The 26,801-nt window shown below is 54.6% G+C and overlaps 9 protein-coding genes across 11 annotated transcripts; 5 read left to right on the top strand and 4 right to left on the bottom strand.

Annotated features, from left to right (window-relative positions):
* The first annotated feature begins 229 nt into the window (after positions 1 to 229).
* Positions 230 to 3,139, top strand: PV09_01867. 2 transcript variants are annotated; one of them, XM_016354824.1, is made up of 3 exons: positions 230 to 809; positions 878 to 1,053; positions 1,123 to 3,139. In XM_016354824.1, exons 1-3 carry the CDS (start codon positions 543 to 545, stop codon positions 2,903 to 2,905), a joined length of 2,226 nt encoding a protein of 741 aa, XP_016217836.1. In that variant the 5' UTR covers positions 230 to 542; the 3' UTR covers positions 2,906 to 3,139. The 2 variants fall into 2 exon arrangements, with proteins under 2 accessions (XP_016217836.1, XP_016217837.1); XM_016354825.1 differs by having other exon boundaries at positions 230 to 1,053.
* A 375-nt stretch (positions 3,140 to 3,514) lies between these two features.
* Positions 3,515 to 6,154, top strand: PV09_01866 (uncharacterized protein). The gene is made up of 4 exons (XM_016354823.1): positions 3,515 to 3,761; positions 3,957 to 5,027; positions 5,096 to 5,645; positions 5,780 to 6,154. The coding sequence occupies exons 1-4, from the start codon at positions 3,715 to 3,717 to the stop codon at positions 5,789 to 5,791; spliced, it is 1,680 nt and encodes a 559-aa protein (XP_016217835.1). The 5' UTR covers positions 3,515 to 3,714; the 3' UTR covers positions 5,792 to 6,154.
* PV09_01865 (uncharacterized protein) lies at positions 6,140 to 8,818 on the bottom strand. Its single transcript, XM_016354822.1, has one exon. The coding sequence runs from the start codon at positions 8,716 to 8,718 to the stop codon at positions 6,214 to 6,216; it is 2,505 nt and encodes an 834-aa protein (XP_016217834.1). The 5' UTR covers positions 8,719 to 8,818; the 3' UTR covers positions 6,140 to 6,213.
* A 1,046-nt stretch (positions 8,819 to 9,864) lies between these two features.
* Positions 9,865 to 11,307, top strand: PV09_01864 (uncharacterized protein). Its single transcript, XM_016354821.1, has 3 exons — positions 9,865 to 9,972; positions 10,025 to 10,199; positions 10,334 to 11,307. The coding sequence occupies exons 1-3, from the start codon at positions 9,885 to 9,887 to the stop codon at positions 11,100 to 11,102; spliced, it is 1,032 nt and encodes a 343-aa protein (XP_016217833.1). The 5' UTR covers positions 9,865 to 9,884; the 3' UTR covers positions 11,103 to 11,307.
* Positions 11,308 to 12,586: 1,279 nt separating this feature from the next.
* Positions 12,587 to 13,364, bottom strand: PV09_01863 (uncharacterized protein). The gene is made up of 3 exons (XM_016354820.1): positions 13,259 to 13,364; positions 12,929 to 13,045; positions 12,587 to 12,868 (listed from the first exon to the last, which is right to left on the bottom strand). The coding sequence occupies exons 1-3, from the start codon at positions 13,259 to 13,261 to the stop codon at positions 12,671 to 12,673; spliced, it is 318 nt and encodes a 105-aa protein (XP_016217832.1). The 5' UTR covers positions 13,262 to 13,364; the 3' UTR covers positions 12,587 to 12,670.
* Positions 13,365 to 13,477: 113 nt separating this feature from the next.
* Positions 13,478 to 14,856, top strand: PV09_01862. 2 transcript variants are annotated; one of them, XM_016354819.1, is made up of 3 exons: positions 13,478 to 13,959; positions 14,009 to 14,130; positions 14,262 to 14,856. In XM_016354819.1, exons 1-3 carry the CDS (start codon positions 13,684 to 13,686, stop codon positions 14,326 to 14,328), a joined length of 465 nt encoding a protein of 154 aa, XP_016217831.1. In that variant the 5' UTR covers positions 13,478 to 13,683; the 3' UTR covers positions 14,329 to 14,856. The 2 variants fall into 2 exon arrangements, with proteins under 2 accessions (XP_016217831.1, XP_016217830.1); XM_016354818.1 differs by having other exon boundaries at positions 14,009 to 14,856.
* On the bottom strand, positions 14,560 to 17,252 carry PV09_01861 (uncharacterized protein). Its single transcript, XM_016354817.1, has 3 exons — positions 16,456 to 17,252; positions 15,249 to 16,396; positions 14,560 to 15,183 (listed from the first exon to the last, which is right to left on the bottom strand). Exons 1-3 carry the CDS (start codon positions 16,670 to 16,672, stop codon positions 14,896 to 14,898), a joined length of 1,653 nt encoding a protein of 550 aa, XP_016217829.1. The 5' UTR covers positions 16,673 to 17,252; the 3' UTR covers positions 14,560 to 14,895.
* Positions 17,253 to 18,602: 1,350 nt separating this feature from the next.
* Positions 18,603 to 24,049, top strand: PV09_01860 (uncharacterized protein). Its single transcript, XM_016354816.1, has 7 exons — positions 18,603 to 19,430; positions 19,631 to 19,788; positions 19,842 to 19,935; positions 19,991 to 20,219; positions 20,271 to 22,726; positions 22,777 to 22,839; positions 22,896 to 24,049. Exons 1-6 carry the CDS (start codon positions 19,250 to 19,252, stop codon positions 22,821 to 22,823), a joined length of 3,165 nt encoding a protein of 1,054 aa, XP_016217828.1. The 5' UTR covers positions 18,603 to 19,249; the 3' UTR covers positions 22,824 to 22,839; positions 22,896 to 24,049.
* A 191-nt stretch (positions 24,050 to 24,240) lies between these two features.
* PV09_01859 (uncharacterized protein) lies at positions 24,241 to 25,758 on the bottom strand (the record flags this gene model as incomplete). The annotated part of the gene is made up of 2 exons (XM_016354815.1): positions 24,241 to 25,560; positions 25,615 to 25,758. The coding sequence occupies 2 exons, from the start codon at positions 25,756 to 25,758 to the stop codon at positions 24,241 to 24,243; spliced, it is 1,464 nt and encodes a 487-aa protein (XP_016217827.1).
* Positions 25,759 to 26,801: the final 1,043 nt, after the last annotated feature.

The following is a 26,801-nucleotide window of genomic DNA, read 5'->3' as shown; positions in this document are numbered from 1 at the left end:
TTACTTAACCTACGAAAGCGTAACAATGAGGCCGGTCCGCTCGCCACCGCGTGAGCAAGGCGACGGAAAGGAGGCAGACCTTGGCTCTTGACTCTCGCTGCTGCTGCTGCTGGTGCTCGTCTGCCGTCTCCCGGCCACGGTTCTTGGGTCGGTTCTCGTCCAAACACGCATCAACTTTTTTCCCTTTCTTGATTGTTTCCTCCCTCGTCACTGGCCCGCCGACCCGCTCGCCTCCGTGCGTCGCGTCATTGGTCACGTGACGCGGGCCCTGAGTCAGAGCGCAGCTGGTTCTCGGGCGGCGACCCCAACTCTGCTCACCACCACCATCCTCCTCTTACCACAACCCCAACACCTCTCGGAAGGGGGACTCATCTCCCCCCTCATTCAAACTTATACATGGTCTTCGGACCGCTCATGTCGCTTGCACGCGCAGTTGTTCCTCTCGTTTCACTCCACCCTCGCCCTTCCCCTTCGCGTCCCCTGTCTTCTGCTTCGTAGGACCCGTGGTTCGGCGTAGTGTCTGTGTCTCCCGACACGCCGTGATGGCATCCAACCTTTCGCCCGCCATTGCCGCCTCCAAAGCAGCTAACAACACAAAGACAAGCTCGACGTCGGGCCAGCTTTCTCCAGCGTCGTCGCAGGCATCCTCTATACCCGTCGGCGGCCAGTACCCGCCGCAGCGAACGAGTGGGGTACACGGACAATCACGGGCTGGACCTACCCCTCGCAACAACCAACATCAGCGCAAACAGAACAAGTCCAGCAAACGATACGTGCGCTTGGCAGATGAGGATGCCATTGCGGAATCCGTGTGTTCCTCTGCCTTTGCCCGCACGAAACCTGCGGTGACGTCAAGCATTCACTGACGCCCTTCCAGGTCGCCATGAAGTCGTCCACTTCTCGGAAGGGCCAAACGTCCATCACCCATCTTATGAATTTCTCGCTGCCTCCTCGTCCGCATCACCATTATCAGCATAGTCACAGCCATCGCAGCTATCGCAGGAACCCGACCTGGGGTCTGGGTTCTGGCTATCACGCAGTAGACAAGGCTAGGTGAGCCCGCACATCCAACTTCAGGGCATCCATGGAGCCTTTCTTTGTCCGTCTAACACGAATTTTCAGATACGTGCACGCCAACTATCGCTTCATCGTCGATCCAAGGGGTGATTACCACAGCCAAAGTGTTGATCCTGACGTGTACCCCGACTGGAGCAATGTTCTCCAGATCCTTGCGTCGTCACAATCACAAGTCGCCTCCTGCCCAATCTGCCTAGGCGAACCAACTGCGCCTAGGATGGCCAGGTGTGGACATATCTTCTGTCTTCCGTGTCTGATTCGCTTCATGCACGCGGACGACGAGTCGAAACGCATTCCCGAGAAGAAGGCTAGGTCAAAGAGGTGTCCCATCTGCGAGGACACTATCTATATGTCAGAGACCAGGCCAGTCAGAATGTACCAGGGCCAAGAGGGCTTGCCTCCAATGGAAGGCGGTGACGTAGTCCTACGCCTAGTCAAGCGAGATGCAGGCAGCACTCTTGCGCTCCCCCGCGACGGCGCTACGTCGCTGCGAAAGGACGAGGATATACCTTGGTATTTTGCAGCTGAGGTCATGGACTTTGCGCATATTATGAAGGGCACAGAGGACTACATGCTGTCGCAACTCGATAACGACATTGAGGCGGTCAAGCTGCAAGAACAGGAAGACGCGCTGATGTTCCCAGACGACACTTCGGAATGGTCGCGTCGGGCTGTGCGCATGCTCGAAGAGGCCAAGGAGAAGGTCAAGGGCATCGGTGGTCCGGTTGCCGCTGTTCAGCCACCTGCGGAGACCGTCAGGGAACGTGCGCCCATTGAGTTTCACCCTGAATCCTCTGCGCCGGCGATGTACAACATCCAACACGCGTCCGGCTCCGGCCAAAGCGTGTCTGAAATAAGCTCTGTCCAAACGTCGCCTCCAACAAGCATCGCCTCGGCTGAACAATCCGATGTTCAACGTAAGCAGCTTGCTCCCCCGCAACCACGCCTCTCAGGGCATCAACACGGCCACAGTGGAAACCAGGCACCGCCTGTGTATTATTACTACCAAGCACTTCTACACTATTATCTTTCACCACTAGACATCCGGATTCTTCGCGAGGCATTCGGACATTTTTCTTGCTTTCCGGCGACGATCTTACCTCGCGTTGAGCGCGTATCTACTGGGCACGTTGTTGACGACGAGCTGAGGAAGCGGACAAAATATCTCGCGCATCTTCCGTACGGCTGCGAGGTCAACTTCCTCGAGTGTGACTGGACGGACACGGTTGCGCCCGAGGTGCTCGAGAAGTTCAGGCCAGAAATTGAGCGGCGTCGCAAGAGGAACGAGGAGAAAGAGGCGAGAGAGGAAAAGGCGCGTCTCAATGCGGAGAAGGAAGAGGAGAAAAGATATGCACATCTTCGGCGCAGGAGGCCTGACTCTGTAACGCATGCATGGACTGAGGAAGACTTCCAGCCTCTAGGCCGTTCCGAAGCCATTGAAGGCGACGTGGCCGCCGTGACTGGTGGTACGGGAGCCTCTCCACCTTGGGCCACATCCCGACAGGGCTCTGCTTTCGCCTCTTTGGCATCGATCTCGACGTCACCCAACACTGCTAGGACGGTGTGGGGCACTGCAGCTGTTCCGCCATCTTCTCCACCTCTTTACGCTGAGGCGGAAAGAGAACCTGTCGACGATGGCTGGCTTCAGGGCTGGGAGAAAGATCTTCTGCAAGAAGAGGACATTGTGGCGCAAGTACAGGCCCTTTCATTGGGCGAAAGCTCAAAGTCCGGGGCAGCTTCTCGCAACGCCAGCGGCGGAGGAGGTGGAAAGAAGAAGAAGAAACAGAAAATTACGCTCATGAGCACGACGACGCGACGAGGCGCTTGAAGAAAGAGCGTCACTTGGGCTACTTGACAACGGATTACGGGGTATGTGGGAAGGCGTTGGTTCGCACAAGCGTCTACACGTACACAATCCTATTTGCTGGAGCAATGCAGCTGTTTGCTGTCAGCTGAATCCTTTTGCTGATGTATTAATTTAGCGAAGTAGAGTCGGACAGAGACATAAAGAAGAATTTAGTACTGCTCTGCAAGAAATGATCTAGTGTGATAGGGGATACAACTGTCGTGCTCTCACTCTCGCTCTCGCTCTCTTCCTGTTTTTCCTTTCTCCAGACGTAAGTCGTGGAGTTCTCGTGATTGTGATATGCAACCGCAGACACGTTCTCGTGCTGGGTTTGAGTGCACTTCCTGGAATAAGATTCAACAAAGCTCTGGTGGTGGGTCTTTGACCAGCGTTTTAGTTGGCCTCGGCTACTCACAGGACCTTCGATGCGATCCGCCTTGTGTGAGCGCGATGATTGGGCCGAGCAGAAAGCAAAAGGCTTCATTGTGGGACCAAATTATGAAATTGTGCATGCGCAAATGATGGTGACGGCTGAGCTAGCCAAGCCAAAACAACATCGCCGTTCATTTTTTTCCCTTTGCGAAGTCACCACCTTCAACGCCTCCGGCCCGTCGTTCTGCACAACACACAAACAAGACGCGCACGCACGCATACACATTCCACTTTTCCTCCATTCGCGCATTGGACTGTTCTGGGCGCGAATTGGAGCACGATTCCTCTGTCTCTCCTTTCCAAGCTTCCGACCGTGATACGCGGCTCGCGTGTTGGATCCTTTCTCTGCGCACATCAGGATGAGCAGCGGCCGTCTGACGAGGTCGCAGACGGGCAAAACGCCCAGGTGAGTCTCCGACGGCGTTGGCCCCTTTCTTCCTCATAACGAGTGCGAGCGTCAAGCCGGCCAGCGCGTGGATGCTACGTGTCTGCATCCGACTTCTGTGACGGCCTGGAGAGCCGCGCTGCGTTTCCCACGCATGGCGGGAAGGGCTGCTGACAAGATGGAACGTGGAAGACTAACGGGTGTCCAATGAATCAGGAAGCCTGCGCATCTAGCCGACTACGTCGAGACTCCGGGTACCTACCGGCGCACTCGCAAATCTGTCGCCCCGGTCTCGCGCGAGGCCACGACTGAGACGGAAGAGCAGATCTTCGATCGCATCGAGGTCGCCGCGCAGGCGGAGGCGGAGGCGGAGGCGGGCGCCAATCAGGTTGTTCAGGACGGTGCCATCCATACAGGCTCACCCAATGGCCACGCAAACGGACACGCGAACGGAGCGGCGAAAAAGGGCGGCGGCAGGCGCAAGAAGGACGTCCCTACAGCTACGACTGTCGACCCCAAGGTCGACACCAGCGGCGAGTTTGAGTTCGGCGGCCCCCTCGGCGTCAGCTTGATCATGCTGGGCTTCCCGCTCATCATGTACTACATGTGGCTGGGCGCGACTTACTATGACGGCAAGCTGCCGCTGCCGGAGCCGGGACAGAGCCTGACGGACTTCGCCAAGCAGCTGGCCGGCTACATTTACGAAGGCGCTTTCCCGCACGCCAAGGCGTGGGCTATCTACTGGGTCTTCTTCGTCGTCGAGGCCATCTTTTACCTCTTCATGCCGGGCGTGTATGCAAAGGGCAAGCCGCTTCCCCATCTCGGTGGCAAGCAGCTTGACTACTACTGCTCTGGCGTCTGGTCCTGGTATGCTACCATCGTTCTCGTGCTCGCTCTGCACTTTTCAGGCCTCTTCCCCCTGTACACGCTCATTGACGAGTTCGGTCCCCTAATGTCCGTCGCGATCCTTTCCGGCATCGCCGTCTCGCTGATCGCTTACTTCTCTGCGTTGATTCGCGGCGCCCAACACCGAATGACCGGTCACTTCATCTATGACTTCTTCATGGGCGCCGAGCTCAACCCCCGGCTCTTCTACTGGCTTGACTTCAAGATGTTCTTCGAGGTGCGCCTACCATGGTTCATCCTCTTCTTGCTCTCCCTCGGCGCGGCCGCGAGACAGTATGAAATGTATGGCTATGTCAGCCCGGAAGTCGGGTTCATCCTCATGGCGCACTTCTTGTACACGAATGCCTGCGCAAAGGGCGAGGAGCTCATCGTGACGACTTGGTGAGTAATCGTTCTTGATGGTCTGTGTCGGACTCATCCCCGAGACTAACGTCTTCTCTCTCCAACAGGGACATGTACTTCGAGAAATGGGGCTTCATGCTCATCTTCTGGAACATGGCCGGCGTGCCCCTGAGCTACTGCCACTGCACTATCTACCTGGCAAACCACCCGCCCTCCGAATACGCGTGGCCAAAATGGGTGCTCATCATCTTCTACACATCCTACCTCTTCGTCTACTGGGTCTGGGACACGTGCAACTCCCAGAAGAACATGTTCCGCGCCCGTAGCCGCGGCTATGCGCTCGATCGCAAGACCTTTCCCCAGCTGCCTTACAAGGAGGTCAAGAACCCGGTCACCATCCCCACAGACACTGGCGATGACCTGCTGTGCGACGGCTGGTACGGAAAGGCTAGGAAGGTACATTACACGTGCGACGCGTATTTCGCCACCATGTGGGGCCTGATTTGCGGCTTCAAGAGCCCGTTCCCGTGGTTCTACTCCGTCTTCTTCGTCTGCATGATCATTCATCGCGCGAGACGGGACGTGATGAGATGCAGGGAGAAGTACGGCAAAGCGTGGTTGGAGTACGAGAGGCGGGTTCCGTATCTGTTCATTCCAGTAAGTGCCTTTTCTCTGCGCATGTGAACAAGAATAGTCTTTGTCGTCCCACCCCCGCAAAAAAACGTTTTTTCCCTTCAACCTTTCTCCCACACGCTCTTCCCATCTTCGTTGCGCTAACGCATACGTTACAGTATGTCTTCTAAACACCTCACTCCGCGGAGGGCGTATTCACATGCCCCTTTGGAATTGCCATTCGCAGTTGCTCGGGCCTTGCTGCGCAACGCTTCACGGGCAACATCTGTACATAAGTGTAATCCTACCAGCCTTTTAATGTGCCGCCATCAGACACGGTGAGATGACGGAGACCTGCCTCAAACTATTTGCATGCTGTGGTGACATGATGCAGGTCGTGTGTTTTGCAGAGACTGCAGAAAGAAGGAGGGTATCCACCACAAAGTCCCCCGACCCATCTAGCAGAATAATCGTGTAGGAAAGAAAAACCTCTGGGACACAAAAATAATTCCGTGTTATATGTAATGCATCGCATGTTATTTTTTTTTTTTTTTCTTCAAGATGTACAGTCTATAATGAGGCAGATAAGCAGAGAAGCAAATGCGAGAGAATTCTAATAGCCACGCTTCCTCCGTCTCTTCTCCCGCTCGTACTCCTTGGCCTCCCTGCCCTCCTCGCCCTGAATCTCCGCCACAAGCCTGCGGTATTTCTCCTCATATGCACGGTCCTTCTCCTTCTTCTCGCGCAGCTGCTCTCTGGCGAGGAAGTTGGCATCCTTGCGAAGCTCTCTGATAGCGCCCTTCTTCTCGCGCTTGTACTCCTTCTTAAGGCGCGCCGTGTCTGCGCGCTGGCGGTCGGGATCGTAGTGGCGGTCCGGATTGAAGGACTCCTCGAACTTGGGCACGAGCGACTTGATGGGCAGCGGGCGGTGGTTGTGCAGGGCGAGGGGTCTGCGTTTAGACTGCGACTGGTTGAGCAGGAGCTGCAGGTGGTTGCTGAGCTTGGCCTGCTTCGCCGCTTGGAGGGGTGCCATGAGCGGTTCGACGACTTCGATGAATGCGCTGTGGTTCGACCACAGGTTGGCGAGCGTGCGCACGTTGCTGTAGAGCGTCTTGCGGACTGAGTCTGGAGGGTTGGCTTGCAATGCGAAGGCTATGAAGCGAACAACTTCGGGCACGTAGCGTCTGGAGAAGGACTGGTACTTTAGAGCCAGCGTCGTCAGGTACGCGCCCGTGGCGAATTCCTTCGCCGAGCTAGGCCTGGTGAGACCAAGCCAGCGTGCGATGAGCGTCATCGCTGGCGTCACTACCTGGTGGAAGTGATCTGATGTTGGGTAGATGGTGCCGATAGCTGTCAGCACCATGAGATCCCCAGCCTCCATAGTTTGTTGCTGGTGCATCTGTTCAAGATGCAATCGGAAGGCCTTGCCGATCGCATCTGGTGAGGTTCGCGACATAGACTGCAAGTGTCGAGCGATGGCCTCAAATGTTTCCAGGCCTGGAGGTGAAGACTCGTTTGGTCTACGACCAAGATAAACGACCAGAGCCGTTGCGAACGCCTCCAACTTTTCCCTGTTTGACGAACTTAAGGCCGCATCGTACTTCAAGCGCACTTTTCGAATCAGAGTGTTCGCGCTCTCAGCTTTTTCTCGCTCCAGCAGTCCGACGATATCGTCATATGTCTCGGGGCAGCTTGTGACCCGGCTCGTGGAGACGGCGACCTGATTTGCCCCCGTCGACGACACATTCGGCGTCTCCGCATCCTCGTCTCCGTCCTTGAGCATTTCGTCTTCCGAGCTGTCGCTGATGCTCTCGGCATCAAGTGCTTCTTCGTCAATTTCTGAACCGCTCGCGACAAGATCCTCGTCAATGATGAACTCATCCTCGTCCTCAAAACCTGGCGGTCGTTCCATGACGTGGCTCTTCAAGCCGAAGGCCTCGGCATCGTCGACACCGACCTGGTAGACTTCGCCATCCGGCCCGACATCACGAGAATCGATCTCCTCATCACTTTCTTCGTCCTCCTCACCCTTCATACGACGTAGCCGGCTTTCTTCTAATGCCTTCTGCTTTTCAGCAGCGGCGGCCGTCAACTCCTCTTCGGTTTTCGTACGGTCCGTTACTCGTGCTCGCGTATCTTGTGCGAGTTTTTTGATTTGAATATCATAGTCCTTGTCTGGATCAAGCTTTGCTTCCATAAGAGCAGCACGCCCAGGATCGACACCTCCAATATGCTTTTCTTGCTGCCCATTCGATCCGTCCGTTGACGCCGTAGCAGCAGCAAGAGCAGCCTTTCGTTTTTCAAGTGAGCTCTGGAATCCAAACAGAGCGGCTCTTAGATCACCGATACCTTTGTCTAGAGCCTCTCTTGCTTCCTCGTCGTCCTCTTTGGCTTGCTGCCTCTCGTACTTGTGTAGCTTTGACTTCGCGATAATCTCTTTCATAACCTCTTTCTTGCTCTTCTTTCTTTCTGGCTCTGCCTCTACGGCAGCCAGCATCTCCTCTGCGGCCTCTCTTTTCCGCTTAAGAAGCCCACCTGCATTATCATCCTCATCGTCGCTCCCATCAACGAGACTGCCAGCGTCGAAGTCGTCCTCATCAAAGCCTAGAGCGCGCCCACCATGTGTAAGCAAGTCCTCTTCTTCCGCTTCTTCCATTTCAAGATCAAACAATGCATGCTTCTTGCTCTTTCTTTCCTGCTCCCTTGCAAATCTCTGCTGCATCTTCTCCTCCGGGGTCATGTTTGGATCCTCCTCGCCAATACGCCGATCCGTGATCCCACCAACTTTGTTTCGCCTCTGGAGCTCTAGGAGTAGCGACTTCCTTCGCAGCTCTTCTCCCTGACTCTTCGTCACTCCTGGCCGGCCATATACTTGTGCTGGACCTTTGCCGGCCGTCTTCATGGTCTGCGGCGTGGTGACATCACGCTTGTTCGGACGACTAGCCACTTTAACATCAAACGGTTTAAAAGCATCTCGGATGCTATTAAGCGCTGCTTCGCGTTGCTTGCGCTGTGCTGCGCTTATGCCCTGCTTTTTCTGCTTTTTCGACTTCTGCGGGCCAACAAGGCCTTGCTCTCGCAGCGATGCCTTCAACTGCTTCAGCTGAGACGCAGGCATGATGTTTGTTCCTGGCCGCGCTGATGTCTCAAAAAATAAGAGGGCCCGATACACCGTCAGAGAATCAATGGCGACATGATAGCTTTTGCGTAGACTTTTGCGGTCGTTGGTGAGCTCCCAGACACGGGTTCAGAAATTTTTTCTCTATTTGGATTAGAGCGCGTCTTATCGATTGTTAGCCGAAAAGCACCAGTCAGAACGGTCATCATGATTGAACCTCCCCATAAAGACAACAAATACGTTCTGAAGAACAAGGACTATTTTCCCTCCTGTTCTAAACTAATTGAGTTTGCTATTCTCAAACGTTCCGGGGCAGATACTTGTGTTAGGGCCATTGGGCCAACTGGGCTGCCCCTTCGCTCAAAGCTACACAAATGCAGTGTGATCTTCTGGACGCCAACTTCGGTGAAGCACGCCAAACAAATTCATGCTCTGGTATTCTCGACACTTCCTTTGCACTTCCACTAGGCAAATATCTATGCCGAAGCTGCGTGAGATTGTTTGGCCCAAATTAGCGCACAAGGCTTAAAGGGTCAAATATGGTAATTCTGAAGTCCAGCCAGTCCCGCAATCGATTGCATCAGCCAACCACTAGAATGAGTCAAATGTACTATGTGCTCCAAAAGCAATGCTATCTTTTGTCTGATAAAGAAGTTCATCTGGCGAAGCATTATAACACATAGAACAAAACAGTGGTGGCATTCGCCAAAGCTATCTCATGTTCTGAGCATATCGTGACCCAGACTCGGCGTTTAAAGGAATGGGTTTCTGTGACGGCGATCTTCCTCTGCACGAAAGAAACCAAGTCATTGTGCTTGGTAAGTAGAAATACTTTAAAAAGAAAAATTAAAAAAAAAAAAAAGAAAAGAAAAAAGGTTGGTCTTGGCTCCGTGTAACTTGAATTGGCTCTTGCCTGCGTGGTCAACTTTTCTGTCTGACGTGCCGTTTGCAGCCGCATCTAAATGTTTCTCACTTCACCTTCACAGACTTGAATCTTTCCACACTAACGTGCTCCCAAAAAACAGGACATCGTGGGCTATTACTTCTCAAGCATAAGCCCTCAAAGAACAGCCTGTCATACTTTCTAAAGCTGTAAGTGCAATATCCCTTAAATCGACGGCAATAGAGGCAGCGGCAGGCCATATCATCTTCAGCAAGACTTGACAATGGACTCACCCTCATGCAACGCTGCGTCAATTGACGCCTGCTTCCCTCTTCTCGAACTCCCGCGGGAGTTACAATTGAAGTGCTACGGTATGAGACCTCCTTTTCAATCGTTTAACAGCCTTGGCTAAGTGCATTGCAGAGCTAGTTGTGACGTTCCCATACCCACAGTATCTACGGGAATTGACCCCAATCAGTCGCGTTGATCCTATTGCGTATTCTGCCGTCGGTTTCTGGACTAATTCTCCTGGATGGACACCTGGCCAGCCAGCAATTACCAAAGTTTCTCGTCAGGTTCGCAAAGATTCTTTAGAATTGTAAGCTTCGATACCATGATTGCGCCGCTTCCTACTTCCCAAAATATTATTAAAGTCAATTAAATCCTTTCTATTCCATTTCTTGGCATATGGCCAACGTGTCTCTCAACGAGGAGTGCTAAATCACACGCCAGGTACTATAAATGTAACACCTTCATCATGGACTACAATGTGACGGAAATAAGTTGCCTCTGGCCAACCTCACGCTTCCCTAATGCTTCCAGCGCGGAAAATCTACGTTATCTCCGCTCAATCAACTGCCACATGAGACTCGACGACAAATGTCCAAATCCTGGCAGCCCAAAACTAAAGTGTCAGCTCAGTCTGAACGTAAATGTCAGGATCTCGGGCGAAAACAATATCGAGGTTGAGCTATGTGGTCCAGAGAGCGTTAATACCCGGGCTCGCAAAGAGTATCTTGTACGAGAAGTGAAGGCCTCGATTGGAGAGCCTGGTTCCAAAGGTTACGACGGCATCCATCTTCTCAAAGCCGCAGTCATATTGCACGAAGGCTTAGTTTGCACGGATAGTACACCTCAGTGGCGAGATATTGGACTTCGTGTGAGCGAACACAGACTGTTTTTCGCCCTCGTGTCACAACCAGAGGTCCCAAGTCAGGCTGCGTTCAATCCAGGGGGTGGAGGTGCGCCTTCTGGAGGGATTTCTGCACCTAATCCCCGTCGATTTGATCAACTTCTACAACGACTTCAAGGTGGTGGACCTCCTTATCCACCGCCGTTCTCTTTTAACAACAACCTTCCTTCCACTCAACAAGCAACCACTGCTCAGCCTTCTACTCTCCATCAATCTGCCTCTGCATCCCATGCTCAAGCCAATCAATCGGCTCCAGCTCCTGTTGATAATCCCAACGACGGGCCTAATGCCACAAACAACAACCAGTAGCCACTTCAATGGCATGAACAATCCCTGGAAGCCAGAAAACGCGACTGCCGCCCTGTCAAAATGGGACAGCTCCCGCACAACCTAATTTGCTTCGTCTACCAACTAGACAGCACTAGCTCCATCTACTCAGAAACAGACGCACTCAGATGCTCCAGAGCAGCAATATGAATATACTTAACGTACTTCCTTCGACCGTAATAGTAATGACAACAATAAAACGCCACGTGGAATAAGCCCACAAGCGCGTCTCGTCGTGTGAGGCTTGAAAAGGTGATATTCCATAAATTCAGCATATGCAGTGACGCTGGGCGAACTTAGGCGAGTTTCGGGTTCTTTCACAGAAAGGATAATTCAACATTGGGGCGCCCCTGCCTGGATGGGAATGAATGAGAAAGCAACAGGTTCTGGCACCAGGCGAGGCTTGCTCGATGAGTTCATTGGCTTCGTGTGGCATCGATGAGCTAGAAAATGATAATCAATCGGTGCTTTCATGGAGACGGGGGGCTGTTTTGAGGACGAGGTGCTTTCTTTAAGGCCATTATCGAGTTAGACTGTACTTTCTAGTGTCGTATAACATCCAACAACAGTGCTTGCATCTTGGTCCATCTGCAGGTCCGAACGCCTTTGCAGTCGAAAATTTTGGCAATCAAACAAGTCCAATGTCACCTTCGGCAAAATAATCTGGTGAACCTGTGCCGCTATTTGTGCGATTCGCTACTTGTACGCACGGCTGTTCCCATAGATCAGATATTTTTTTCGTAGGCAGTCACGATCATCTGACAAGCGCAGCAAATCGGAGCCAGCTGCAGCTCCAGATACAGAGAACAAACGAGTCACCTATCCGGTGTCAAGGCCCTATCGACGCGCGATATTCATCCCCTGAACAGCCTGGTCTGCTATTCGTCCAGGACGATGGGCAAGGTAGGGAACCTACACGAGCTGCCAGACTACGCAGCGCACTCAGACGAAGGAGAATTTCTCCATCGTCTCATGCACTGGGGCCAGGCTTCTTGCACATATTGCTCTGCTGCCGAGTCCTTTCTCGTATTATGCATCCATGTCTGTCAGGACTTTGAGCACGTTGCTGAAGAAACCATGCTGTTCATGCTGAGACTCGGCATCCAGTCTGTATACCGCACTCACGCCTTCGCGGTACATAGATCGAGACTGGCCTGGCTTTCGCTGCCGGACGATTGATCGTGATGATTCGCCGACGTGCTAAGCAAACGCGTCATGGTCGCTGTTCGTTGAAAGGGAAGTCACTGGTGACCTGACGGCCAATTTCGAAAAATGATAGCACGCGTGAGCAGAGGCGAGACTCGTTGAAATGAAGAATCTTACGATCGCTAGGACGACTAGGCTGCGGCAAAATTTGCCTTTTTGTCGAATGCTTCCACGCTCAGTATCAGCTGCAAAATCACGGCGAGGCATTCGCTACGGAGGCGAGAAGCGGGAAAGCGCTTTGATAAAGGGAGGAGCATCAATCCGTCAGACTACAATCCTTTTTCATTACTATTTTGAATTTTTGCTGTTCAAATAACAGTGTCCATGGCGACAACTATGTCTCCTTATCTCCTTGCGGCGAGGAAAGCAGAACCGAAGTTGTAGAGACCGAATATGGCGACGAGGCTGAGGCCTACGGGGACAGGTTTGCCGGACTTGATAGCTCTGGGGATCGAGGAGCCTGCGAGGACGACGGAGGCGAGAAGTCCGAGCTCGACGCCGTAAGGCTGCCCGTTGCGGATGCGGAGGCCGCCGAGGCCGTACTGCACATTGCTTGTCAGCCGGCGAACCAGCCAAAACTCGGCGTGACGTGGCGATCATACCAGCGCGCCGACGGTGACGCCGGCAGCTACGGAGGGAACGGAGCCGGTGCGGACGTAGCCTGTGATGCCGCCGCCGGCCGTCAAGGCACCAAGGAAGAAAGCGATGTTGTCGAGAGCCTTTTTGTCGGGCGCACACGTTAGCAGGCCTTTCGCAGAACCAAGGGGAGTAGTCACGCTGCAAAAGCCGGTGGTGTTGTTTGGCCGAAGAAGTATCAGGCCACACGACCAGGCGGCGGAGCTCGGCTGAGGCAAAGGCAAAAGCGATTGCGCACACGTCGGGGAGCGATGCTCAGCCGGTGAGCGCGAAGGCATGTCCGAGAGTGAACTCACCATTTCGAGCCGACTTAGCTATGCGTTACCGAAACTTGGACGGTTAGTTTGCGGAGGAGTGAAGAAGAGAAAGTGCGAGGATGGGGGAAGCGCATGTCGTCCGCCGAAGAGCTGGCGGAGCCTCTCGTCACCTTCGAACCTTTTCCCCGGGTAAGGCGCAACGCACCCGCAGGGATCCAGGAACCCGCGTCGGGCCCGTGCACGCCAACGTTCTACAGGTCGCTAACAGGTGGCATCTGGACAAGGGCGTACGCAGCCTTTCGTACAGTCCACATACACATCCAACCTACATCCGCATACGCACCCAATCTCTCTCCCCTCGGCACTCCCTCGTCTCTCCTCGCTCCCAGCAAGCGCGCGATCCCGCTGCAGTCCACCCGCTCCCGATTCGACGCCCTCAACCTCCGTAGCGAACGCCGGACGCAATGGCACGCAAACAGGCCCAGCCGGCGGCGACGATACCAGCGTCCGCGGCCGCTCCCACGCACGCACAACCGTCCGCCGGAAGGCCAGCTGCGGCCGCGCCGTCGTCAAGCACGAACCTCAAGAACGTCCACGACCCGGCGGCGATCGCCAACGCGGTGTGGCAGAACTACCTCAAGCAGACGCCGCAGCGCGTCAAGCTGATCGACGTCTTCATGGCCTTCCTCGTCGTCGTCGGAGCGATCCAGTTCGTGTACTGCGTGCTCGCAGGCAACTACGTAAGTCCCCGCCACGGGCGATGCCGCAGATGCTGACCCGGCCTTGCAGCCCTTCAACGCCTTCCTGTCCGGCTTCAGCGCCACCGTAGGACAGTTTGTCCTCACAGCCAGTTTGCGGATACAGACCAACCCGGAGAACCGAAAGGAGTTCAAGGAGATCAGTGACGAGCGGTACGTGAGCCCATGTTCTCCTCTTCGTTTCCTCCTCTCCCCTTCTCTAACCCGTCTCCCATCCACGTTCTCCCTTCCAACCGCGCTGCCGCACGAGACGCGCAAAGCAGGCTAAATACATGTCGATCCAGGGCGTTTGCGGACTTTGTCTTTGGCAGCCTGCTGCTGCACTTCTTTTGCGTCAACTTCATCAACTGAGCCGCGGCACCTGGGAATGATTTCGGGGGAAGCGAACAATGGCGTTTTAAGGAACGGCTCCGCGACCGCTCGCAAGATCTTGCTTGAACGTAGACGGTGTATGATATATCTGGAGGGGAGAAAACAGGAGCGGGAGAGATGTGTAAGATCAAAAAGGGAGATCATGGGAAGACGAAGGTAATCTGCCCAAAATAGAAAAAAAAAAGAGGCACGCGGTCGGTCTTTTCCTTTTAGAAAAGTAAATAACTCTTGGAGTGCTCCGGGCGAAACCCGAGATGATGTTTCACGCAAAAAAAGCGAGGCGGTTGCCACGAAGCAGATGTTCTATAGACTACTCGTCTAGCTATGCGCCGTTCATGAACATGGGCTCTGACGATGCTTCCCAATTGAATCCTTACGTTGCCCTCGTCGCCCCGGGTTTTGACAATTGGAGAAATTAAAGGGGGAAAAGAAATAAAAAAAAAAAAAATAAAAGACGTAGCCTCCACATTAATCATTTTAACGCCACGGTATGCGCGCCATTCACAGAGAGAGATTGTGTGAGTGAGTGCGGACCGCATCAGAGATCTAAGCATGACCATTTTCGCTCTCCTCCATCGGCTTCAGACCGAAGCTCTGTCGCACGGCCTCGCCAAACCTGCGGATGGCCTCGTTGATCTTGTCGGACGGAGCGGCGGCGTAGGTGGCTCGCAAGAAGCACGTATCGTGAACGGCGTCCTTCTCGGCGTAGAACCAGCTGCCGCGCATGAGCAGGGCGCCCTTGTCGATGCTGGCCTTGAAGATCTCCTCCTCGATCTCGGTGACGGAGCGGGTGGCCGCGTGCGGGTGCTTTTTCCAGTCGATCTGTAGCCAGTGCTGTCATCGCGCCGACGTTAGCAGATGGAAACCATGGTCCGAGAAAAATAAATTAGGTGACGTACAAACATGCCTGCCATGGGCGGCTTCCAGCTCACAACCTCCCTTGGCAAATACTTCTCACACGCACCGAGGATGACGTCTCGCCTCTTCGTGTACTCCATCCGAATGAAGATCAGCCAGTCCAGGTAACCCTCGTGGCCCCAGTGCTCATCCAGCAGCTTGAACAGCATGAGCTGGCTCATGCCGCTTGGGCCTTGTGTGCTAACATCGGCGTGCACCTTGTACCTGTCGACAATCTGCTCACTCGCCGTGATCCAGCCCACGCGCGAGCCCGGGCTGATAACTTTGCTGAACGAGTCCATCCTCATCACGCGTCCGTCCACGTCAATGCTTAGATAGCTTGGCACGAGGCTTTTGAGGAACTCCTCGTGGGACGCGGGAGGCGGCACGTCGGGTGCATCCTGGCCCGTGTACGGCTGCATCTGCAAAAAGTAGTACGGCTCATCCTCGATGATGTACAGATCATGCTTTTGTGCGACACGGTAAATCTGCTTCCGTCGCTCGGCCCCCTGGGTCGCGCCTGTCGGGTTCTGGCCGGAAGGCACGGTGTACAGCAAAAACGGTTTGCGGGCTCCTCCCCGCTGCACCGGGTTCCAGGTGGCAAGCACATGATCGAGCGAGTCGGGGAGTAGGCCTTGCTCGTCCATCTTGACGCCGACGACCTTGACGCCGAGCGGGGCGGCCGTCTCGACAGCGGTAGCGAACGTGTACTCCTCTGAGATGATGTAGTCCCCGCGATTGGTGAACATGCGCAGAGTCATGTCCAGTGCGGACGTGGAGCCCACAGTCATGGTGCATTCCCAGTCCTCATACGGCGGGGAGTGCACAAGTTCGGTGTGTTCGGTCACCCACCGGAGCAGCTGCGCGGAGCCATGGCCCTGGCCATAGTTGAACAAGACACTGATGTCGACGATCGACTTCCCGTCCCTGAGGTCGTGCTTCCCAGCGTGCAGGGTCGCACCCGTCTGCGCCGTCTCGGCCTCGGAAAAGTGTGGCGGCTGAGGCACTTTGATGGCCACCTCCTCGAAGGGGAAGTACTCGGACGATGGCAAGCCTCCACCGAGCGAGATGATGCCGGGTTTGCTCAGATACTGCGCGGCGCCCTTGAGGGAGCTGCCACCTCTACTCTGCGATTCCTGATTCAGACGATCTGTGTGATCGACGGTGTTAGCAGACAGCACAAAAATAGAGTTTGATAGGAAACCGTACGGTCCCATCGTTTAGCCTTCGGCTTTCTTTTCAGCGTGACATGCTTGAAACTGGAGCTTCGTGCTGGGGCAGCGACGCCCCATTGACCGGCGAGGGTCTTCTTCCGGCGACCGTAGATCTCATTCGCCTTGATAGGCAGAGAAAAGGGATCTGGAATAGTCATTCCCTGAGTGTCGGTAACCGCGGCGACATCTACTGCTGCAGGTGGAGGGGCCATATCGCTGACACGTTTGCCCGTAACGTCAACACAGGCAATTGAGCAAGAACCAGGCAGAGTCGAAGGAACGATTTGGTTAGCTTGAGCCGGTCTCTTTTTTTTTTTTAAAAAAAAAAAAAATTCGTGAAAAGATGAGATCAAGAAGCACTTGTTGGGAAGGAGGAAGGAGGAGGCCTTTTTGCAGGTAGAATCTGACTAGCGGCATGTAGATACGCCCTGCATGTCAATTGCAGATATCGGCGCCGGCCTTCGCGTCTTAAAACCAAGCATTCTGTTGGAGATCCGTAGTTTTTCGCTACCAAATCAGGACATCAGAAGCGGTTAGATGCGGGTCGCGTCGTCACGTGCCGCTGATGTTTTCATGATGTACGCTTTACGTGATATCAAGCCAGCCCATTCGTCGCCGCGACGTCTGCTTACTTAAGAGGGTGTCAACGTCGAAAGAGGTGTCCGGAATCGACGGGTATTCTTGTCATGAGGAGTGCGGAGGGGATAACGTTAGAGCACGTGTGGACGCGAGGTCGTCGCTCTGACGTTCGTGGCTAAGGAGGGGTGCCGATTGCGGTTCGCGAGAGCGTTGCACAGCAGAGCATGGCACAGTCCGTCCTCACAACGTGCCACTGCGAGCCGCTCTGTTGACCCATAGTTTTTTACTCTCCTTCGCCAGGCACTGCGGGTCCGCGGATCCTCCCTAGTGTGGGCAAAACGCGTGGATGCTTCCATGCAGGTTCCAAGGACAAAAGCTGGAACAGACAGCTGCAAGCACCACCGCGATCCAATGATCCAGGAATGTTCAGAAGTCCCGCCGCTCTCTACTCGAGCCCAGGCAAAGACGGTGAGCAGGTAGAACAAAAAACTTTTTTGTTTTCAATTAAATCGGAGGGAGCGTTTGCGACCGGCTTTGTCCTTTATTGACACGGTAACTCGCAGCGTTGACTTGACGCGATTGGTACTGATGATCGCTGTCTTTTTGATTTTGTTTTTCTAATTAAATTTCCTTTTTTCTTTGATTTTCTCTTTTCGTTGTGTGCCGACAGTCCAAGAGGGAGCCGCGGGGCTAAGATGGATTGGGACGGTCGGTCGGGAAAAAGGGACAGCCCAAAGGACTCTTATAATAATGACGGATCGCCGCAGAGGCCAATAATGACGCCGGGCAAGGAAACTGCTCGTTATTGTCTGCTCGTACGCACGAGCGCACGAGACGAACGCCCCCAGCTGAAGGCATAGATAAGCTCAAGAAGCCGACGCTGAGCCGCCGGGAGACCCCGCCGGTGGTCGCAGTGGAAGCGGATGTAGCGGACGCAAGGACGATCGTCGCGCGGGCAATCGCAACAGAAGACACGGCGTGATCGTCACCGTAGCCGCCGCCGCCGGTGTCGTCGCGGGTCGTAGTGAGACGCGCAGCAGAGGAGCGGCAGCCGAGCGCGGGCCCGGCGTGTAGCGCTCGGGGTCCTGACGAACTTTTTTTTTGAAGGCACGACGCGTCGACGGAGGCGCGGATGGGCCAACTCATCAACCACGATGGCGCGACTCCTGCACAGTTGGAGCGCCACGATTGGAGGGCTCGGCACCAGGCGGTCACACTGACAGCGAACGAGGTGGCGGGCTGGGTGCAGAGGGCCTGCGTGCTGGCCACCAGCGCAGCCAGCGCGTCGGCAGTGGACCAGTTGGAAATGAGCACGGCGGGTTGAGGCAGCGCACTTGCGGGTGATGCGCTGGTGGCCAGGGGCCCGACGGATCCCGCCAGGCGCAAGACGGAAAGGGGCGTGGGCATGGACAGAGAGCCCTCGAGGCGGGTGGGCGCGGGCTGCGGGCGCGGGCTGCGGGCGCGGCGCTGGCGCTGCGCTGGTGCTGCTGCTGGTGCTGCTGCTGCTGCTGCTCGTGCTCGTGCTGCTTCTGGTGTTGCTGCCGCTGCTTGGCTGTCGCTGTGCTGGCTGCTGCTCGCCAGAAACATCTTAACCTGACGACCTTTAATTTCACCCCCCCGATGTCTTTCACGACTGCTACCTCCACGACCGCCGTCTCCTCTGACTTCCCCTACTACCTCGCTTGTCCCCCTCGCCCCCCTCGTCCCAATTGATAAGCGGTAGTCGACCGTCCTGGTCTGGCTCGGCCCTGTCACTTCGCATTGCTGCTGCTCTCGACCCCTGGTCCACCTCTCCCATCGACGGCAACGACGACAGCGCTGGCCTTCTCCCCTCCTTATCCGCTCTCGCCCTGCGCCCATCCTACGCCTCGACTTTAGATTCGCTGTCTCAGCTTGCTCCTTGTCTCGCGCTGCCTGTCGCGGACTCCGTGCAGCGTCGATATACCAGAAAGCGCCCCCTGCACTGTGCTCTGGGGGATTCGCTGGCACTGGTCGCGCACCTCAAACACGGTGCAAGACTTGCATTATTCGGCCCTGTGTTTCAACAAGCATAGCCCGTTCTATGCTCGTCAGCTCCTCCCGCGCCTCGCTCAGAACACCACATCGCACCACCCGAATTTGTCCTGCGAAACTCGACCGCGTCAGCCGCATGCCATTTGTCGCATCACCTTCATTAGTCGCCTCTCCAAACCCTCGTAGCGCTCTTCGTCATGCCTTTCTTCTCAAAGGTCTTCAAGCGGGACGCGGCTGCTAAGGGAAAGAGCCAGACTGCCGATGCCCCTGTCGCCCCAGAAAAACCAAGATGGGAAGAGTCGTGGACGCGCAAAGAGGTTGCCGCCGAGGACGTTCAGGAGCTCATACACGCTTGCTCCCAGGAGATGAAGTCGCGAGGTACGTAAAGCTGCCCTAGACGTTGCCGCTAGACACGTTGGCTCGAAGAGAGGGAAAAAGGAAAAAAAAAAAAAAAAAAAATAGCTACGTGAAGAATTCACTTAGAAACTTGAACGGAAGAGGTTCGCCAACGAGGTGTGAAGAGAAGAGAGGTGTGGGTGGATTGCAACCATGGCTAACGTTTTGTGTGTCTTCAATAGCATTGGATATGCCTTTCCTCCTACTCCCCTTCCGTCCTGGCTCCGATCCTGTTGGCTCCAAAAGCTTCATCCGTAACTATTTCAGATTACAGTATGAGGGAAGCTGGAATGACAATAAGCATTTTTTTGAGCAGGAGCTCAGGCTCATGGACCCTCTGGTACGAAGATGGCACACATTTAAAGAAGCGTCTTTGCTTACACTACATCATAGGTCCTCGTCAGTATCATAAAGTGGTGCTGGAGCAGACTTCCCGGAGGCGTTGTGACCTGGGAAACGTATGATCTCTTCAAGCAGGGCGAGACCGGTACGCTATTCACAGTTCGGCTCGGTCTTATAAGCAAGCTGTTAATCTGCTGCAGATTCCAAGATGTCCAAGAACGCATTTAGCGTGTTCGTGCCCATTGCGACTGAATCGGCCGCACGCACAAAGATCGTCGTCGACTTCTTTGATCTGCTCGCTGCCATTGCTGCGCGGGGCAAAATGAACGGCCTAGGCGGGCGCAAGCTATCCAGAATGGCGGGATGGTGGGCATTTGAGCACTCGGATCACGGCAAGGGCTTCGACGGTGGATACCACTCGTGGGCGAGGTAAGGAAATCGCGAACATCCCAGCTCTGATCGTGCTAACACAGATCTTAGGGCTGCGGATGCCACCAGTCACCTGTTCTTTGCCTATCTTCGATCGCTTGCTCCGGATGAATCAACGGGCGTCAGTGGCATCTCTCAGCTTCCTCGCTCGTTGCAGGCCTTGCTTGCCCAGACCGAATATCCTCCCGAAACGCCCACCTTGATGTTGACCACAGCTCCCAAGGTCGTCATGATCGTGAACTCGGTTTCACCTACGCCGTTTGCACTCCTCCGCAGAGCCAGAAATTTCGAGTTCCGGGACGACGATGAGGCCTTGCAGCAATTTTCATCCTACGACGACCCTGTCCGAGCCTTGACGGATGAATGTCGTCGAGTCATTAACTGTGTATCGAACGTCAACGAATCCGTCGCGCCTACAAACGGTGGCGTACCGCAAGACGGCGCGTGGTCGCGTTTTGAGGACATGGGTTTCTCCAGCTTAGCCGAGAGTTTGCAGAGTCCGGGAGACCTGGCAACCTCACCTAAACAGACGAATGGGCTCAGATACCAAGCAAACTCGAAGTCCGGCGATTTCAATCGCCCTACCACCCCGTCATGGGCTGACTTTTTGTCCACGGGCTTCCCTGACGAGAACGGGCCGACACTACTGCCCCCGGACAAGTCGTTACCGCTACCCATCGGCGATCCGCCAAGGGGACACAGCTCTCAGTCTCATGTACGCAACGGCCTACAGATGGAAGATCTGGAGGCTGGCGAACTCGCAAGCGTCAACCAGTTCGACCTCGACGAGACTTTCTGGTGGGTGTGGATGACCAGTCTGGCCGGTGAAGAGACACCAGAGCGGAAAGCCGTCTTTGGACGGTGCGCTCTGATTGAGACGCAGATCCGGGGTGCACACTGGATGGTGATTGAGGAACAGATCAAGGGTGCTTCACCTGGTCAAGAAGAGGGTGTCTATCTGGCAGAGAAGAAAAGTCGATTCAGCTGGACACGACGCGGTCGAATGAGCCGCAAGAAGACCGTCAAGAAATCACAGACTCAGGCTATCGAAGAGCGCGCCGATCGAACGAACGCGGGCACTCCATCCAGCAGACTTGCTCCGGACCAACACGTCAAAGTTCGTGAAGCTGCAGCGAGGCTGAAGACAGAGAGTCTGGCCCCAACAGACAATCAAAAGCGGGCCCGCCTCGACGATGCTGCTTCCCAGAAGACAAGCAGCGTCCTTACATTGCAACCGGCTATTCTCAGCGAGGCCGGTCCCGCATTGAAGTGGACGAAGGACTATGATCGCGACGCCATCAAGGCAGCATATCTACAGGATCCTTCCGCAGGAAAAGGAGAAACGCCGCTTGGTAGCTCCAGCGCAGTACATCTGCTACGCACGAACGGGGAATCAACTCCAAAGGCAGCCGACCGAGAGCTGCCAGCTGTGCCACGACAAGAGCCGGCATCTCCAATTCAGCGCAAGCCTGTCAAGGTACAGACCCCTCCTGCGACTCCACCACATCAAAGTGACGAAGCTCTCTCTGCCGAGCCTGAAGAAGTGGCTGAATTCACGGAGAAGCCGAAGCTCGATAAGGCGGAGAAACACCCGGCTCTCCGAAAGCAAGAATCTCCGGAGTCTCAGCGCAGCACGAGTCCTGAGCTCTCCAGGGATGCCGCCAAGAAGTCCCTCAAGCCAACCGCGGCGAGCTCCTCGGGCGGCTTCAAGAAGCTTTTCGGAAAAAAGAAGACATCAGAGGCTCCAGCGCCAGCACCAGTGACAGAACCTGCGACAGAGCCTGCCCCTGCTCCCGCGGCAGCGTCAACTGCAAAGCCTAGCTCACCGCATAAGCTCCAGAAGTCTCCGCCGAAGTCAACGCCCAAGAGCATTCCAATCGAGATACCTTATCAGCGAGAACCAACTCCGGAACCATCTGTTAAGGAGACTTCGCCAATCCAGAGCATCAATCGTCAAATCACACACCCCGCTGCGGATCACTATCGTGCCCCAAGTCCTCCTGCGCCTATCACCGAGACTGAGCAGCTTGATGCCGATCGCGAGTTCTCCCGCTTTGACCAGGGTCCTCTAGAAGATGTTCCAGCCTTCGTACCTGAGAGCACACCTGGCAGCTCCATCGCAGCGATCTCTCCTTCGCCTGAGCAGACTGCATTCACTCCACCCCCTGCACCGGAGGAAGCGGCACCTCTTCCAGTTCCGGCACCGGCACCAGTCGTACGCAAGCCCAAGGGTCCCATTTATAGGCCTGCAAACGCACCTCCGGTCGAACCCACAGCCGTTTCGTCACCGCAAGAGCAGACCACCTCGCCAGCTACTGATCGTTGGGCACAGATCCGCAAGAATGCCGCTGAACGCGCTCAGCGCATGAACCAGCAGCAGGAAGAGTCAAGAAGAAGCCACAGCCAAAGCGGGAGGACTGATAAGACTGACGACGGTGATACGAGCGGTGAGGAGACCATCGAATCTCGCGTAGCTCGAATCAAGGCTCGCGTTGCGGAACTCACGGGTATGACTTGAATCGTTATTCTTCAGGAGCGAGGATTAACTTTTTCACAGGCAATATGGATACCCCTGGTATGACTGTAGGAGGCGCTAGACGATGATCTCTTTACACATGATGTAAGTTGCCCTAACGAGGGGTTCTTTGAAATATCAACTGACACGCCTTGGAGCAGACTATCATCATCAAACAATTCCGGGACATTTTTCTCCAGAGAACTTACGGATATCGTTCAATCTCTCGACTACTAACGTCATACTAATCACTCACGAATCAGAGTGCATATTTTTCTCCATCTCAGCACAACGTAACCTACAGCACGCACCCAGACAATGGCCACGCAAGAGCCGTCTCTATCTATCTAGTTTTTTTTTCCGCTCCATGATACCAATTTGCGCAAAATCCGACTCGACATCCTTATCTTTTTTTTTTCGTTTCCATGTCTCTATTGTGTTCGAAAAAGCTTTAAAAGCTAAAACCTCTTTGATCCTAGGGAGACGGCAAGAGACGGGAAGGTGAATAAAGAAAACTAAAGGCCGGTCGGCATACGTTTGCTCTTCCCGAGAAAGACAAGCGCGACCTCGATTTGCTTAATCCACTTCTTCGAACCTGTTTTTCCCACACCTTTTTTGCGATAGCTTTAGGAGATTCAGTACCAAAACACGAGATGGGACGTAATATACCCTGCTTTGTAATAGCGTTCTCGCATTGTTCTTTTCCCTCCCCAAGCTTCGCTTTTGTTCCTGGCGGCGTTTCTATCCTTTTCTCAACCAACACCCACCCTCTCATCCCTCTCAATCCCCTCCTCCTCCCTCCCGCCCACTCTCCGTCTCTCTCCCTCTCTATGCACTTAGAAGGCTGGCAAGCTCGTTCCCCAATGTTCTTGTCTTTTTTTTCCAGATCCCATCCTTGACTGGTTTCAAGGCGGGCACTTTTGGAAGAAAGGAGGCGAGCAAGGGACCGCAGGTTGTGGAAGACATATTAGCTCTTTTCTTCCCTTTACTTTTGGCATCTTCCGTGCGTCTTCACGACAAATGCGCATACTTTTTTGTCGAAAGGAAAAGCTGTAAAAATGAACGGTTTTTTTTTTCTAAAAAAAAATTAATTTGGACAGATAGTCTACAAGTGTACGGGGGAGTTATCTTCATGTTTCTTTTACATTGATCCCTTCAGATAGCAGATACGGCTTGTTCATTGAAAGTCTCTTTTCTTTCTCTTATCTTTTTTTTTATAAAAATTTTTTTTTATCACTGTACTCTCGCAACATGAGGCGGGAAGGAAAGGATTGAGGGTTTGGTATCTTTTTGGGGTAGTATCTTTCATTTCTCTCTGACATGAAGTAGTCATCGGCGTCCAAGGGTATCATCATGTGTACAAGATTTCGTAACATCACACTGCAGAATCTCATCTCAATTACTTCGTTTTACCTTCACCTCTTTGCACTTTCCCTCTCCTTTGTTCCTCTTGTTCTTCTCCGCTTGCGGTCCCCCCCCCCCGTGTTTTTCATCCCCCAAAAGTCGTCACCGCCATGCTCCAAAGGGATCTCCGACCGCGCCCGGCGCGCCCTCCTTTCGGAGCGACTGCCGACTGGTGCTCCGGCTGCCGTTGCCCAGCGACGTGAGGATGGTCGTGTCCAGCGGGGGCAGCTCGTCCTCCCACGACATGGGGCGCGACTCGGCTCGTGCCGTCGGTTGCGTGTTCAGCGGCCAATTTGCCGGCGCGGGGCTGCCAGTCCGCTCGTAGCCGGCTTCGATCTCCTCCGTGAAGATGACCTCGACGCTCTTCTGGATCTCCAGGGTGCCTTTGCGCTCCAGCCGCGGCGTGTCGCAGAGGCTTAGACCAAGGCCGGGGACGCCGGGCGTGCGTGCGGGCTCCTCGGCCACGGTGCGCAAGTGCAGCTCCAGCTCCGCGTCGTCCTCCTTCAGGTCCTGCGACTCGAACAGCGCCTTCATCTCCCGGCCCGTGATCAGCGGGTCCCTGTTCGACGGCCGTCGCCCTGTGCCTGCCGTGATCTCCGTGTAATTTCCCACCCGGTCCGGCCGCAGGTTCGGCAGTGAGTTGCGGAGCGCGTAGGACTGCCCCGACGAGCTCGCATTCTTGCCACCGGAGCCGAATTCCTTCGCCCCTCCCCGTTGGTACGAGAACCACGCGCTCGATCGCTGGCCCACAATCTGTTGCAGCAGCGGTCGCAGCGTGGCGATGCAAGCTGCCGCAATGCCCACGCCGGGTTCAACATTGGACCACAAGGCAATGTCGATCGTTTCGTACAGAAAGTCGGAATCCTTGTACAAGCTCATGATGAACGGCATCCGTACGATGGTCGCGATGCACGCTATGTTGGCGAATCCAAGTATGCCGGCGACCAGCCTCTTCTGCTTCGTGGGCATCTGGAGGTCTTTCACCATGAAAATGGGGATGATACCAAAGGTCCAGTCGGCGATCGAGTTCAGGCCCGACGAAGCAAACGTCATGGCGACGACCGTCGTGTTGTTGAAGCACCATCCGTAGTTCCGGGTGTAGGGTGAGTGCTTACGTATCCACCACGCGCTTATGGGCTTGCACTGGAAAAGGGCGAGGAGGAAGTAGGCTGATCCAAACAGCCCGCTACACACCATCATGAAGCGGACGATCCAGACGTGGTACCTGTTGATGGCGATGTCGTGAAGGAAGACGCCCACAGAGAGCTTCAGGAACACTGCGGCAGGAATGTAGAATAGTTCACATAGCCACCAGAAGACTAATGCAGTCTGCGCTCGCTCAGGTTGCAGGTCTTCCAGATGCTTGCCCGTACCGTAAACGATTCCGCCCGTTTGGCAAGCAATGTAAATTGCGAAAAAGGTCTGTCGAAAGTTATGTCAGTCCCCGTTGAGCAGTATGCGCTTGGAGAAACTCACGACGGAGCATGTCATCAGCCAGTCATCGATTCTCCATTTGCGTAGCAGGATCGCCCGTACGTAGACACGCAGACCGAACGTCAGCAGTGTCAAAGTCACGAAAGCTATGCCCGTTCCCAGCAGCTCCAGGCTGCGGTCCCCCATGGCGACAGCAGGCAGCGGGACAGGAGAATTCACCTCATCCCATTCGAAATGTAGAATATATGGTCGAGAGTCGCGATCCTGCTGACTCAAAAAGCGTCGTACAGTGACGATATGGCAGAGAAGACAATGAAAAAGACAAAGAGAAAGTCTCAGATACTTCCCAGGCGAGGGAAAACAAAGTAAAAAGGTGGGAGACGGGAAGCATGTGTCAAGCAGCTGACGATGAGGTTTTCTCGCCTACAAGTATAGGGACCAGCAGCCTCAGTTATGAGCGGCTTGACACCGGCCGGAAAGACTCATTAGCGCTGTATTTCCCGAGCGTGACATTGGTATGTGCGCAGTTCATGGCTCGTTTGTCGAAAGAATGCGCTTTGGTGAGTGCTTAGATCACCCATGTAGGACGGTCTGTACATCTAATGGCCAGCGCGCATGGATACTGGACGTAGATCTTCTTTTCGGCATCACCTTCAGACAGCGGCAAGCTCGTTGGACACTCGTCTCCGTCGGTGCACGCAGCAAGCGCATGCACGACATGGAACCCAACATCTCCTCACGTCTGCCTCGGAGACTATCAAGAACGGTGTCCAGGGTGGGACCGGTGGAGGCGACAGAACTCGCACGCGAGACGACTTTTCGAGATCCTCATTTCGTGATGGTTCGAAGGACCAGGGTCAGTGAAACATGCAGGATGACAGCCGCGGCTTCTCCTGCTGCTGACTGTGCAGCGAAGCGCTTGCTTGACACGTTCGCCTTTCGAAATTGAACTTTTGACGTGCATCCGAGGGCAGACGACCGCAATGGTGTGGCCGCGATTAACCTTCGCTTGGCTTTTGAACTTTCTCTTGAAACCAAGACCCGAAGGGTTTAGAATGTACGCCGTCAGATTGACTTGTTCCTGACACGGTAAACCTTCGAAACGCAGCATAGCCGCCTGGTTGGATAATCTAAATCCTATACCTGGATGAGATGATGCCCTAGATCTCGGTAGGAGATCTTGATGAGACACGCCAAAGGAATTTCTAGAGAATCAAAGGATTGCGCCT

The sequence above is a fragment of the Verruconis gallopava genome (genome assembly GCF_000836295.1).
Source record: "Verruconis gallopava strain CBS 43764 unplaced genomic scaffold supercont1.4, whole genome shotgun sequence".
Classification (NCBI taxonomy): domain Eukaryota; kingdom Fungi; phylum Ascomycota; class Dothideomycetes; order Venturiales; family Sympoventuriaceae; genus Verruconis; species Verruconis gallopava.
This window is presented reverse-complemented; position numbering and strand designations above follow the sequence as displayed.

Bases quoted from the DNA above. Each gene is read 5' to 3' on its own strand.
- PV09_01863 (XM_016354820.1), bottom strand. The intron at 12,869-12,928 runs GTATGATCGCCA...AGCAATGTGCAG, and splicing joins GCGTCACCGTCGGCGCGCTG to TACGGCCTCGGCGGCCTCCG.
- PV09_01864 (XM_016354821.1), top strand. From the start codon at position 9,885: ATGGACTCACCCTCATGCAACGCTGCGTCAATTGACGCCTGCTTCCCT. The intron at 9,973-10,024 runs GTATGAGACCTC...AGTGCATTGCAG, and splicing joins GTTACAATTGAAGTGCTACG to AGCTAGTTGTGACGTTCCCA. The intron at 10,200-10,333 runs GTAAGCTTCGAT...ATCACACGCCAG, and splicing joins CGCAAAGATTCTTTAGAATT to GTACTATAAATGTAACACCT.
- PV09_01860 (XM_016354816.1), top strand. From the start codon at position 19,250: ATGCCTTTCTTCTCAAAGGTCTTCAAGCGGGACGCGGCTGCTAAGGGA. The intron at 19,431-19,630 runs GTACGTAAAGCT...TGTCTTCAATAG, and splicing joins CCAGGAGATGAAGTCGCGAG to CATTGGATATGCCTTTCCTC. The intron at 19,789-19,841 runs GTACGAAGATGG...ACTACATCATAG, and splicing joins TCAGGCTCATGGACCCTCTG to GTCCTCGTCAGTATCATAAA.
- PV09_01866 (XM_016354823.1), top strand. From the start codon at position 3,715: ATGAGCAGCGGCCGTCTGACGAGGTCGCAGACGGGCAAAACGCCCAG. The intron at 3,762-3,956 runs GTGAGTCTCCGA...CCAATGAATCAG, and splicing joins CAGACGGGCAAAACGCCCAG to GAAGCCTGCGCATCTAGCCG. The intron at 5,028-5,095 runs GTGAGTAATCGT...TCTCTCCAACAG, and splicing joins GAGCTCATCGTGACGACTTG to GGACATGTACTTCGAGAAAT.
- PV09_01862 (XM_016354818.1), top strand. From the start codon at position 13,684: ATGGCACGCAAACAGGCCCAGCCGGCGGCGACGATACCAGCGTCCGCG. The intron at 13,960-14,008 runs GTAAGTCCCCGC...CCGGCCTTGCAG, and splicing joins GCGTGCTCGCAGGCAACTAC to CCCTTCAACGCCTTCCTGTC.
- PV09_01861 (XM_016354817.1), bottom strand. From the start codon at position 16,672: ATGGCCCCTCCACCTGCAGCAGTAGATGTCGCCGCGGTTACCGACACT. The intron at 16,397-16,455 runs GTACGGTTTCCT...TCGATCACACAG, and splicing joins GAAGGCTAAACGATGGGACC to ATCGTCTGAATCAGGAATCG. The intron at 15,184-15,248 runs GTACGTCACCTA...GCGCGATGACAG, and splicing joins CGCCCATGGCAGGCATGTTT to CACTGGCTACAGATCGACTG.
- PV09_01867 (XM_016354824.1), top strand. From the start codon at position 543: ATGGCATCCAACCTTTCGCCCGCCATTGCCGCCTCCAAAGCAGCTAAC. The intron at 810-877 runs GTGTGTTCCTCT...ACGCCCTTCCAG, and splicing joins AGGATGCCATTGCGGAATCC to GTCGCCATGAAGTCGTCCAC. The intron at 1,054-1,122 runs GTGAGCCCGCAC...ACGAATTTTCAG, and splicing joins CACGCAGTAGACAAGGCTAG to ATACGTGCACGCCAACTATC.
- PV09_01865 (XM_016354822.1), bottom strand. From the start codon at position 8,718: ATGCCTGCGTCTCAGCTGAAGCAGTTGAAGGCATCGCTGCGAGAGCAA.